The sequence below is a fragment of the Patiria miniata genome, unplaced genomic scaffold, assembly GCF_015706575.1.
Source record: "Patiria miniata isolate m_02_andy unplaced genomic scaffold, ASM1570657v1 HiC_scaffold_2, whole genome shotgun sequence".
Taxonomy (NCBI): Eukaryota; Metazoa; Echinodermata; class Asteroidea; order Valvatida; family Asterinidae; genus Patiria; species Patiria miniata.
Genome location: NW_024037058.1, coordinates 2,141,717 through 2,155,335, shown reverse-complemented (window position 1 = coordinate 2,155,335; position 13,619 = coordinate 2,141,717). Strand labels below are relative to the sequence as shown.

Genomic DNA, 13,619 nt, shown 5'->3' with positions numbered 1-13,619 from the left:
CAGAAACATACTTCTCTTATGCTTTAGGGAAATAAAGTTGGCATTATGCTTAGACTCAAAGGAAAACATACCCAACCATTTCTTGTGTTTAGGCATATGACACAGCCAAAGAACTAAAACATATGGGCACACCAGGCTTGAAACATATGGACATATCAGACCCAAAACATATGGGCACACCAGACCCGAAACATATGGACATATCAGACCCAAAACATATGGGCACACCAGATCCGAAACATATGGGCACACCAGACTCGAAACATATGGACATATCAGACCCAAAACATATGGGCACACCAGACCCGAAACATATGGACATATCAGACCCAAAACATATGGGCACACCAGACCCGAAACATATGGACATATCAGACCCAAAACATATGGGCACACCAGACCCGAAACATATGGACATATCAGACCCAAAACATATGGGCACACCAGACCCGAAACATATGGACATATCAGACCCAAAACATATGGGCACACCAGATCCGAAACATATGGGCACACCAGACTCGAAACATATGGACATATCAGACCCAAAACATGGGCACACCAGACGCGAAACAAAAGTAGCAAACATCTACTTAAAAAAAGTAGCAAACATCACTTAGTTTACGTCTTTCCAGATGCCCGACAAGGTACACTTCAGCGTGCATTCAACTTCAATGCCGTATAACAATGCGCACACACAGTATGTACATTGTACAGCACGCGTATTACACGTACATGTGTGTGCATGTATTGCAGAGCATGTGCATACATGTGGTGCAAAAGTTAGCAATTCCGACTTGATAAATCTGCCATCAGCACCCCCCCCCTCGCGTGCACGAGCCTGTATTCATCGATGCATATGCAACACCATCTCTATGCATATGCAGCAACATCGCTTGACCAATCAAAGTAACCACTTTTTGAAGACTCGTTTATTATTTTCAGTACGTATGGAAGGCTGGATAACAATCTGCAAAAGTATTAAAAACATAAACTTCATCTTGAAATGAAGCCACATTAAACTTCATCTGTAGATTTCAAACACAGTATATTTGGATGATAATGCTAAGATCAGCTGCTCTTGGATTGAATTTATAAACAACACGACCATAACCCAATCTAAAAACACGTTAAAATTGTGCAGCAGCAGGATTCCAGTCAAACCAGTGAGTTTGGCGATTTTTTTCATTGAAAAAAAAACTTTTTCATTTTCCGACGCGCATGGCTACGGCGACGCGCGCGCATACCAGAAACCGGAGACTTTTTTTTTTGGCCTAATAGTCACATAATGTTGATTTCTGATTGTTGAAATACCAGTGTCTACTTCACTCAACTTACCTGTAGAGCAATTTACTTATGCATATTTCCCTAAACCTGCAGGTGTTCACGTTATTAAGAGTTTACACAATAGCGCCCTCTGGCGCCCTACCCATAGTGCCCCGCAGCATGTATGCTTCGCGAGCCTCCACTTTTCTGCTTGATGCACTTTTTCTCCCATCGCCGGGCACCTCCAAGGAATTTGAGACCCTCCCTCTAACAGGCATGGATCTTATGCAGTAAAATTCGAGGATAACATACAAGCCGAGGCAAAATGGTTGAATGCTACTGAGAAAATCGATTTCAAGAAGCCACCAACCTCCACGGCCAGGCCTGAACAGAGTAAGAACAAACTGTCTTGTGTTATCCCCCGCTGCAAACCACTGAGGTCTAACTGTGGTGGTTTTTGTAGCCCTACCGCGCAGACTCAGTCATTCGTCGGACGACAATGGCCCCAACCTGGCCATGGTTCACTGGCACCTGCACCCCGTTAACCTGGGGGCTAGCGTAAATGACTTGCCAAACTTGTGTCGACCTCCCGCCGTCAAACCCGTAGGAGGCCGTCTTCGAGACTCTAATTACGTCCAACCAGTGGGTACTCGATCAATCAGATCCAACCTACCAAACAAAAGGCTGCTCCCTCAATGGGTAGATCAATTCCCACCTCGAAAAAGGGGCAGTATGCGTACTTCCCTCGGGGGAGACGCGATCAGGGTTCATGGTGTCCAAGAAGGAGGCTGGCGCCCCATCCTAATCTTTAAACCCCTGAACAGATTTATTTGTCTGAACCTTCTTGATTTTATTTGCGTGTCGAACTTTCGTCAGTGCGTGTTCCTGTTCCTTCCGGCAACAGTGGCCCCACTCAAACCTGGCTCAGGCTGCTAGGCCTCATGGCCAGCTATTTGGACATCGTAGATTTTTGCCGGCCTAATCATCACCACATATATCATCCAATGCCAACCACGTCCTGGCTGATACCGCACCTCCGGTGGTGGCTCGACATTGTCAACCTCTTTCACAGACCCCGGCCATTGCTGACCGTCATAACAGATGCGTCACTTTTTGGCTGGAGGGCCAACATCCACCCGCGCCAAGTTGTGGGTCGGTGGGGCCCAGAACACCGCTCAAGTCACATGAACATACTGGAGATGTTGGCAGTCTCCAACGCTCCTAAATGTTTTCGGGTATCAGTAGTGGGCCAAGCAGTCCTGGGTTTCGATGCGACAATGCCACCTGGGGGGCATGCAGTCTGCCCAACTGTGTGCACTCACATGGGAACTCCTCCATTAGTGTATGCGCCACAATGTCACGTTTTTAGCAGTCCACCTCCCAGGTGAGGAGAACGTCGCTGACGACCCCCTCTCCAAGGGGTCAGTCAGTCCGCAGCCTACTCGATAATGAGCCACACAGCGAGATTTTATTTGCAGCGAGTTGACCATCTGGGACCATGCGAGATTGCACGAGGTTATGCGAGTGTTCAGTAGTGCCCCTGGAAAATCGGACAGGAAACCCGTTTCGTAGCAGTGGCTGACTAAAGGAGTGGTCTTGTTATTGTCCTTAAATGAGTACCTTGTGGGCAGGGTATGGAATTTTTTTAAGTACATGAAATATAGCAAGAAAGTGTGTACATGTACATCCTAGAGCATAGTAACCTCACACTTTGAAGAAAGTTTGGCTTAGTTTTTAAGTTCACTTTTTTAAGTTGCTTTATATTTATAATTGAGTCATTCTATTTTTTTCAGAAACTTTCTTTGTAAGCAATGTTCTTTGAAAGTGCAAGTGGTTCAAGTATTCAAGTGTTTTAGTAAAATCCAGCTCAAAGTATTTAACTTTGGACTTCTGATTTTATGAATAAATCATTTTCCAGAATTTCAGTCAAGAAAAGGGACATATCTTTGATTGTTTTTTTTTTTATTTTCATTTCGACAGATAAAAAGCATCATGAAAATATTGCCAAAAATAGTGATTTTTTACATGAATTTAACCCATAACGGTCTGGAAATAGGAACAGCATTGCCAGCATATTAATGATTTATATTTCTGGTACACCTAGTTATTGAAACGAAGAAAACATACAAAAGAAATGAAACTGGCTGCCATAAACTGTGTTGTTTTGAGAGAGGACACATCGCCAGTTTATTTTCTATAGTCGGGCACATTTAGTTTCAGATTACACAATATCCATAAGCATGCATGGAGCGGGGTACCCGACATACGGAAGCCCCCGTGTGCTGTTAAGTGATTGTTAAAACACGTGCTGCTTGTAGGTCTTGCCCAATGAGGAATGTACACTCATGCCATACACGTGCTTACACTTGCTTCCAGAGTGTCATTTTTACCCCTCAGCCGAGAGGCTCGAGGGGTATTGTCATCGCCTAGGGCGTCCGTCCGTCTGTATGTCTGTTCTGACCATACCACCCTTGTGGGGTGATGTTCCTTTCAGGACACATCACCCCACTTTTTTCACAATAGAAAAACATCACCCCAGAAGGGAATCTTTAGAAAAAGGGATAATGGGAACACAATGCTATCACCCCACAATTCCGTCTGGCTGGAACGTCCGTCCGTCCGGGTAGCTTAGTTTCCGGATGATAACTTGAGTTAGAAATGTTGTTTGGGGTTGTAACTTCGGTAGGCGGTTGCCCTTAGGAGTAGGCAAGTTGGGATTGGTTTTGAGGTCAAAGGTCAAGGTCACCGCGGTGAGTTAAAGGTTAATGGTTTCCGGATGATAACTTGAGTTAGAAATGAAATTTTGGTGTCTAACGTTGGTAGAGGGTTGCCCTTGGGAGTAGGCAAGTTGGGAATGGTTTTGGGGTCTAAAGGTCAGAGGTCAAGGTCACCATGGTGAGTTAAAGATAAATGGTTTCCGGATGATAACTTGAGTTAGAAATGAGATTTTGATGTCTAACTTTGGTAGGGGGTTGCCCTTGGGAGTAGGCAAGCTGGGATTGGTTTTGGGGTCAAAAGGTCAAGGTCACCGGTGAGTTAAATGTAAATGGTTTCCGGATGATAACTTGAGTTAGAAATGAGATTTTGGTGTCTAACTTTGGTAGAGGGTTGCCCTTGGGTACAGGCAAGTTGGGATTGGTTTGGGGGTCAAAGGTCAAGGTCACCGTGGTGAGTTAAATGTAAATGGTTCCAAATGATAACTTGACTCTGGCTGAGGGGTTTCAACAGCAACGCTGTTATTTTTCTTGATTGTTATGTAATGTTATGCATCAATGAACTTAAACCTACAGCTGACATGACTAATCAGACAGCTCAATAAAAGTTACCAGGTCAAAACATTTCATCGGCAAGGTTTCTAATGTTTGTGAACTACAAAAACGTCCAATTTGCATAGAATAACACGTGGACAAGACTGATTTTGGTGACTTGTATTCCAATTAGTGTAACATCACTATTCTTGCGACTTTTACTAAGCTTTTTCCAACAGGCATTGTTAAAGGGATAAACTTAAATACTTTGTGAAGAAACAATTGAAATAGGTTAAAGTAGGTGAAAATTGCTGTCAGAAGTGGATTTACTATATTTTGAACCACCCTGTAGTTGGACTTCATTCGAAATATGACTGTCCCCATCATGTCCTGTAATAGGCACTTGCGATCAAAGCAGATAATATGGCTGATTGATAAAACAGTGAACACTTGGCCAGAAACAAAGGCATACAATGGTATGTGGATGTGGAGGGCTTGTAGCTGATGGTTTCTGATTTATTTCACAATCAATATCTTCACGATATTCACCACTATTTATTATCACTAATGCTGTTGATTTAATAAGGGAATCAGTGTGTGCTTGGGATGTGTAAAACACTATGTTTAAGACTGGTTGAGTCTGGACATGCTGGAATGCTGATATATACCCAAGATCAGTTTGTATATCAGGTTGCATGTGCATATAATTTTGCAATGATGCTTTTAGTCCACGATTGCTATCATGATCAGTATGTAAGATTTTCCCCCACAATTATTAATACCAAATTATTAATCCCTGTTTAAATTTATTTAAAATTTATAAGTCTGATATTTTTTTTTTAAATTCAAATACTGTCTGTATGCTGTGTGAAATGTAATTCTGATTGTTGGTTTCAAGAGGGCATTCTTAAATTTATTTTTTGTTTGTTTTGTTTTTGTTATGCTTCATGACAGGCTGGCAGCTTGGAGAGCACCAGGAGTGGTCAAAGTACAGCAACTATGACTCTGCAACAAGAGTGCCTCTCATGTTCTATATACCTAAGGTTACCGACAAACACTGGCCACATCAGCACAAATTCCGTCTTATTGACCCACTTGACAGAATCCATCAGACTGAACAACAGGATGCATTTGACAATGTCACACCACAGTACAATCAATCACTAGGGTTTGTAAGCAATGCTTTAGTTGAGCTTGTTGATATTTTTCCAACACTGTCAAAGATTGCAGGGATTACTGTGCCCCCAGTGTGCCCCATAGACACCTTCCATACTGATTTCTGTGCAGAGGGTGTTAGCCTTCTCCCTGTTATATGTAATGTCACTGCAACAGTGAATTGTGGGTTAATTGTTCGATGGAAGAATGCAAGTTTCAGTCAGTACCCTCGACCAACTTTCTTTCCTTCCCATAAAACTAACACACCCAAGTTGACTGAGATTAATTTAATGGGATATTCTATGCATACAAAGAAGTATCGATATGTGGAGTGGCTTTCCTTCAACCATACAGATTATGCAGTTAATTGGACAGAACCTGTGGCAAGAGAGCTTTATAGTTACAAAGTTGATCCTCTGGAAATGCAGAACGTAGCCAATGCATCTCAATATCGGAACCTCATCAAAGAGCTCTCTCAACAACTTAGGAGTAACTGGAGACATGCATTGCCAGTTCTGAAAAAGAAAACAAATACAACCGAGTAGAAGCAAAACAATATGAGAAATGACAAACTACATTATTTCAAAACAACTCAAGTAAAGGAACGTTTTAGGAAACATTACCAAATTTGTCATTTTAATAAAAAAAATTCAGGTTTCAGGTTTCAGGTTTATTTCCATACTATATGGTAATTAAGTTGAATAATATACATCAGGTAAACATTTTAACGAAACTTTGAAATAATAGTATGGGGAGGCCAGACAAGAAGCCGAAGCTTGTACTAGGTCTGCCCCCTTCACAAAGAATACATGTAGTTATACAATTCATGAATAATCATAGGATATATCAATAATATGTGATTACATTAAATTCACGAGCTCATGCAAAACTTTACAAAAAAAGAATAAGTTACTTGAAGTAAATTTACCATCCTTGGCTTTACATGTGTTGTTAATAATTTTACTTGGCAATAAAGTAATAATTTTGCTCTTAATCACCATTGATATTAGCCGTAGTGAGAAGTAGTTTTTTATAATACAATTTACATGCTCTAATTGAGGTCATTGGGCAGAGAGATCGAATTTTATTCCAAAGGAGGGGCCCCTGGTGTCGTACAGTTGAGAGGTGTAGGGATGTTCTAACTTTATTAAGATGAAGCTTATTTGACGATCTTGTGTCGTAATGATGAATATCTGTGTTCATTACAAAAAACGATTTAATATTCAAAGGCAGTATGTTTTTTTCAAAATTATACATTAGAGCACACAATTTATATTTATAAAGATCATATACAGATAAGGTGTTGAACTTAACAAATAGCGGGGCAGAGTGATCCTTAAAACTAGAACCATTAATCAGTCTTAAAGATTTCTTCTGTAAAACGAGCAATTTATCAAGATAGGTTTTATGAGTATCACCCCAGGCAAGTATACCATATTGAAGATGAGGCAAGGATAACGTATTATAAATTGAAAATAGAACACGGGATGGGACAAAATATCTCAGTTTTCTAAGAATACCAAGGTTGCGAGATATAATTGTAAGGACTTTCTGACAATGATTTTTCCACGTTAACTTATCATCAATAATGACCCCCAAAAACTTACAGGAATCAACCTTTTCAATATGATGATTGTTAAAACGAATCTGAATACTTTTATCTACAATTCAATTTGTAAAAAACATCGTATGTGTTTTCTTAAAATTCAAAGATAATTTATTACATACAAACCACTCAAATACATTAGTTAGCTCATTGTTCAATATGTCAACAGCATCATTCAAATGTTTACTACTGTAAAATATATTTGTATCATCTGCAAATAAAAGAACGTCAGAGGTCGAGTAGAATTACAAATATCATTAATATAAATAAGAAATAAGATAGGTCCTAGGATTGAGCCCTGAGGTACACCACATGTGATTGGTTTGTAATTGGACTTTTTATTTTGCCAGACAACAAATTGTTTCCTATTTCTCAAGTAATCTTTAAACCACTCGAGTTCAGTACCTCTGACACCATATGTTTGTAGTTTATTAATTAGAATATCATGATTTATGGTATCAAATGCCTTAGAAAGATAAAAAAAAAAAAAATACCAATTGTATGTTCACGTTTGTCCAGACTAGATGTTATTTTATCAACTAAATTAATCAAGGCAAGTTCAATTGAATATTTGGCCCTGAAGCCATACTGAGATTGTGACAGTATGTTAAATTTAGCAATATATTTTTCAAGACGGTTTGCAACTAACCTTTCTAGCAATTTTGAGAAGCATGGCAATACAGATATGGGGCGATAATTAGTGACATTGGAACGATCACCATTTTTGTAAACTGGAGTAACTTTAGCAGTTTTAAGTTCATTAGGGACCTCTCCGGGAATTAAAGAGTGATTAAAAATATCTGTTAAAGGGTGAACAATAAAAGGAGCAATATTTTTTATCAAAATATTATCAAGTTCATCATGACCAGAGCTCTTCTTATTTGGAAGTTTACTGATACAATCAAATAGTTCTTCCTCGGTGACTGGGCTTAAGAATAGAGAATCGGGAAAGTTACCTTTGATATATGTTATCGGGTCAGAAGTACTATGTTGTATCTTAGAAGCTAAATCTGGACCAATGTTAACAAAATGTTGATTGAAATGCTCTGCAATCATTTGAGGGTCGTTAACATCATTATTGTTTATTTTGATCGAGTTAACTGGCTTGATGTTTTTGCGCTTTTTATTTAAAATTTCATTTATGATTTTCCAGGTATTTTTTATGTTGTTTTTTTGTTGCTCAAAAGACTCTGAGTAATATATTTTCTTGGAGGCTCTAATAACGGTGGTTAATTTGTTTTTATATCTGTTATATTTGAGTTTGTTGATCTCAGAAGGTTTTGTAAGAAATACTTTATACAGTTTATTTTTCTTTTTTATAGACTTGAGTAGACCTTAGAAATAAAATGAATTTTATAAAATGGCTTGAATCTACCATCAATAAGAATACATTACTTTTTGACAGAGGTTGTGTGATGTAAACAACTTCATTTTACAAACACTGTATACTCAGGTGCTTTCCAAGTTAAAAATGATATTTTCCATGTTACAATACATACTGAAGTAGTATACTGTAGTTGATGGTTGCAACAACACAAGCTGCTTCGTATGTTTTTGGAAGAGCTCTGTGACATGTGAAGACGAAGTGATTCGTCATTATGTCAATATGGTATAACACTTTAACAAGAAACTACAACTGAATCGGACCTTTAGTTCTGTAGATGTAGGTGTCAGAAAACTATGGCCTTTTGGGGAAAGAGCAATAAGTTGTTTAAAACACTGCAATTGAAGAATAACAGGAACTTTCTCGGGAAAAAACTTTTTGGAGGTCGCTAGCTATGGGTGCACCCAAGTAAATAGGCCCAAAATGTTTCCGCTGAGCTCCTGAATTAAAGTTATACACTTAAATTTTCTGTATTACAGAGTTCTGAGAGCCAAGAAATTGGGGCTTCAAATTCAGAGCATATTGGATGCCATCGGGCCCGAAAGTGGCGCTATTTAGCCATGTTGAGGAGGGACCCTTTTTCAAGATGGCTACTTTTCCACTTTGGGAACATCACTCATTTTAGGGGGCGTCTTATTTGGGTGAGAATTTCTCGATCGGACATCAGTCAACCCACCAAATATTGAAAAGAATATGAAAGATGACATGTTGATCATCATTGTCCTGTGCAGCCTGAACACCTGTGAGAGTTTTGAGTACTTTTTAAAAACAATTTTGAAGTATGGGCATTTATCACTGCTGTATATGGGGAAATATTTGATTGGGTGCACCCCTATTGTTTACGGTAGCATAAAAATATTCGAGAGTAGAGCGAGTAATGAATATGCATGACTATGACGTCACTAGAAGCTCACGAGTAATATATCACGGTACGTGTATAGATGCACTGTATGTACTGCATGCAGCGTGTTCATTGTTTACGGCCACCACAGAGTTCAGTCAGGACGAAAACGAGCAAAACCCCTGTTCAGCGGTTTATAAGGGGCGGGGGGGGGGGGGGGAGCCCGGACCAACAGTGAGCGTCAAAGACTCGGAAAACCAAATAGGGGTGTTAGGATGGTGTGAGACCATCCTCCCCCCGAAAGAAATAAAATTAAACTGTACATGTACTGTCGCCCCACTTAATGTATGTATTCGCGTTTAGTGGAGTCCTCTTTCTACTGTCGCACCACCACCCTCTAGTGTCGCCCCACTTACCGATGATCATCACATTTAACAAGTCCTTTTTCTACTGTCACGCCACCACCCTCTAGTGTCGCCCCACTTACCGATGATCATCACATTTAACAAGTCCTCTTTCTACTGTCGCGCCACCACCCTCTAGTGTCACCCCACTTACCGATGATCATCACATTTAACAAGTCCTCTTTCTACTGTCGCGCCACCCCCCTCTACTGTCGCCCCACTTACCAATGATCATCACATTTAACAAGTCCTCTTTCTACTGTCGCGCCACCACCCTCAAGGCCCATAAGTCCGACGCCTCATAGGTCCGACGCCTCATAAGTCCGACGCCTCATAGGTCCGACGCCTCATAAGTCCGAAATTTCGGACTTATGAGGCGTCGGACTTATGAGGCATAACATTTATTTATTCTGCCTCATAGGTCCGACGCCTCATAAGTCCGACAACGGAAAAACGAGGCGTTTAATTTGTCGGACTTACGAGGCGTCGGAGCTATGAGGCGTCGGACCTATGAGGCGTCGGACTTATGAGGCGTCGGACCTATGAGGCGTCGGACTTATGGGCCTTTATTTGGTTAGGGGATACGATTTTGTCGGACTTATGAGGCGTCGGACCAATGAGGCGTCGGACTTATGAGCGGACCCCGTGCCGCCACCCTCTACTGTCGCCCCACTTACCGATGATCATCACATTTAACAAGTCCTCTTTCTACTGTCGCGCCACCACCCTCTAGTGTCGCCCCACTTAATTACCGATGATCATATTTTCGCGCGAGTGTGACGACACGAATATGGCTGTGATGACGTCATGGTATGCATATTCATTACCCGCTCTACTCTCGAATCTTTTTATGCTACCATTGTTTACATTGTTAATCGCGCCTGCAAAAAAAATTGTTTCCTTCATTATTTTCCTTAAAATAACACCCTGGAGTGCTGTGGCCTCGTGGTTAAGGGCACTGATTCGTGGTCTGTGGGTAAAGCTGCAGGTTGTGGGTTCGAGTCCTGGCAGGGTCATGGTGCGTGTGCCCTTGAGCAAGGCACTTTGTCACTCATTGCTTCTCTCCACCCAGGAGTAAATGGGGTACTTATGAGGGCAGTGATGGTTATTGTGATTGAATTAGCTTCTTTGAGCCCAACAGGCAGCATCAAGCTGTGTACTCCCCAGGGAGCCGAGATGGTATATGGAATGTTTAATTGGCCCAATGATTAGGGGTAATAATAATGTAAATTGCTTTGATCTTAGTTAAAAGCGCTATATAAGAACCTGTTATTATTATTATTATAACACCCTCAAGGAGGAGTATGTGCGTGGTGGGGTTTTTTTTACGTTATTGTGTAATCAGTGTACTATAACAAGGTAAAGGTTATTAAAGTTAAATTTGGAATAAAGTCTGTATCTGTCCTGTCTTGACTTTTTTCCCTGGACACCATTTCAATTACATGTTGGGCACTTTGCTCGCATTTCAGGAAAACAAATTATTGACTTCTTATTTATCAAGCGATGCAAATAATCTGAATACCTCATCTAGTCACAAACAAACTGTAAAATCATATTGCTCAATGGTAAAATTAGTTTGAGCGCGTGCTCAATAGGACGCAACAATGGAAAAAGGACGGGCACGCAGGCGATACCATGGGCCAGTATGCGTGAATAGCACTGCATACCATGTCGTGCCACATCACGTAAGTGAGCGTCTGCACAGGCATATGCATTTTGCATTCGACTCAGCAACCATCACACCAGTACCCGCTGCTATGTAGCCTTTAGTCAAGTCCCACGTGCTTACCCGGACACGTGACGCACCCTGGATGCTGACACGTAAAAAGACTAGCACGAGCCTTTACCATCTCGTGGAGAACGCTTATGTTTTTCTTTACATTTGTCTACCGATTTGGTAGACATGAATAATGCATTACCGTTGTGAATTGACCAATGAAAATGCAGAATTACCAATGTAAATCAGCTGTCGTCTGGCGCCAGACAGCACGCGCACCATGCTGTTGCTGGTAGCGGCAAACCACCGTTAGATGATTGGTTTATATTGCTTGATTTATATTACGTGAATAAATGAATAAGTGATTAGTTCCACAAGATAGTAAAGGCCCTCCCGGCTTCGCCGCTCTTGCTAGTCTTTTTTACGTGCCAGTGTAACCTGGAAAAATGGATCACTAGATCACTTTGTTGGGAGAGCAAACAAAAAATAACTTCACACTGGTTCACACTACTCTTATCTACTCAGGAGTCTATGTTGTTACTTGAGAACCACTGGGGAAACCACATAGGGGTGTACTTTGCTTAAAAAAAAATAAGTTAACCAGGGGGAGCTACATCTTTTCAAGTGCAATTAAGTAAAAAACTAACTAATGAATTTCTCCTCCTTACACTCACCACTGGTTAAATCCATTGTTGTCCTCAACAATGCTAAACAGTCACTATAAGCCACTTCTCGGCACCAGTTTCCTAGTCTATTGGGGAATTTGATATTTCTCCTAAGATTATACGCTGCTGGAGGCGGTTCGTCATCAGTACTTGAGCTGTCAGATTCATCACTTGCTTCATATTCACTTGCGGTATCGGGCACAGACTGGCGGGTTGCGCTGCTTTCCGTCCCAGACTGCAGAGGCTCATCTTCAGTCGACACCTTGGTGTTTGGATTGCAGTCCCCAGGAAGACCCTCTGACTTGGAGTGACTCAGTGTGGGGGCTGCTTCTGCAATTTCCTCTGGCCGTGTAGACTTGGATTCTTCTTCAGGCACATCGAATGGGCACGCTGTGATTATGTCACGATGAAGTGTGCGCGTCTTCCTAGAGCCCATCTGACGGACTGTGTACACCGGGAACCCTTGGAGCTTCCGTATAACCACGTAAGGGATTTCCTCCCAGTTGTCTCGTAGCTTCCCCTTTCCACGTGGCGTCTTGTTGGCGACTAGCAATTTGCTGCCCAGCTGCACTGGAGCTTCTCTAACTTTCTTGTCGTAATTGACCTTCTGCTTCATGCGTGCCTTTGTTGCCGCAGTGTTGACCTGTTGGTAGGCCTCCAGCATGTGCCTCTTCAGTCGCTGTACGTATCCATGGTGAGATCCATCTGCTTGAGCTGTGTCTGGGGACTCTACTGGTTCAATGATGAGGTCAGCTGGCAACCTCGGACCTCGCAGGAACATGAGATGAAAAGGGGAGTAGCCAGTTGAATCATGTCTTGTGCTGTTATAAGCGTGTGTCATGGACTCCACGTACATGGCCCAGTCCACCTTCTTGGTTGGCTCCAGAGTTCCCAGCATGGAGAGTAGTGTGCGGTTAAACATCTCCGTCATGCCGTTCCCCTGTGGAGCAGTGTTTCCCCTGGCTAATGAACTGAGCGAGGTGGTAACAATTCAAGTTGATGATTGAAACGAAATTTACAGTCTGCAAACTGAAAAGAATGCAGCGCTCACAAAAATGCGCGATGATTAAAAAAACACATCGAAATGTGAGTTCTTGATACATGGAGGTAAAGGAAAATGATCATATATTACACAAAATGAAATTTTTTCAATTGATATTTCCTTTTTTTCCAATCTTCACAGCGAGGTGGTGATATTGGCAAAAATTGAGCGAGGTGGTCACTGAAAGTAGCGAGGTAGGCCACCTCATGTTTGAATGGGCAGGGGAAACACTGCCTGTGGGTGATACGGAGAGGTTCTGCTCTTCTGAACACCTAGGAGGTCACACAATCC

The 13,619-nt window shown here is 41.5% G+C and overlaps 2 protein-coding genes across 2 annotated transcripts in view; one reads left to right on the top strand and one right to left on the bottom strand.

Annotated features, from left to right (window-relative positions):
- LOC119726990 (iduronate 2-sulfatase-like) overlaps positions 1-8,645 on the top strand; it is a 44,196-nt gene extending 35,551 nt beyond the window's left edge. Inside the window, exon 5 of the mRNA XM_038198853.1 lies at positions 5,469-8,645. Within this exon, the coding sequence (XP_038054781.1) occupies positions 5,469-6,214 (746 nt within the window). The 3' untranslated portion in view covers positions 6,215-8,645. The remainder of the gene's footprint in view (positions 1-5,468) is intronic.
- Positions 8,646-12,263: 3,618 nt separating this feature from the next.
- Positions 12,264-13,217, bottom strand: LOC119726831. Its single transcript, XM_038198688.1, has one exon. It carries the CDS (start codon positions 13,215-13,217, stop codon positions 12,264-12,266), a length of 954 nt encoding a protein of 317 aa, XP_038054616.1.
- Positions 13,218-13,619: the final 402 nt, after the last annotated feature.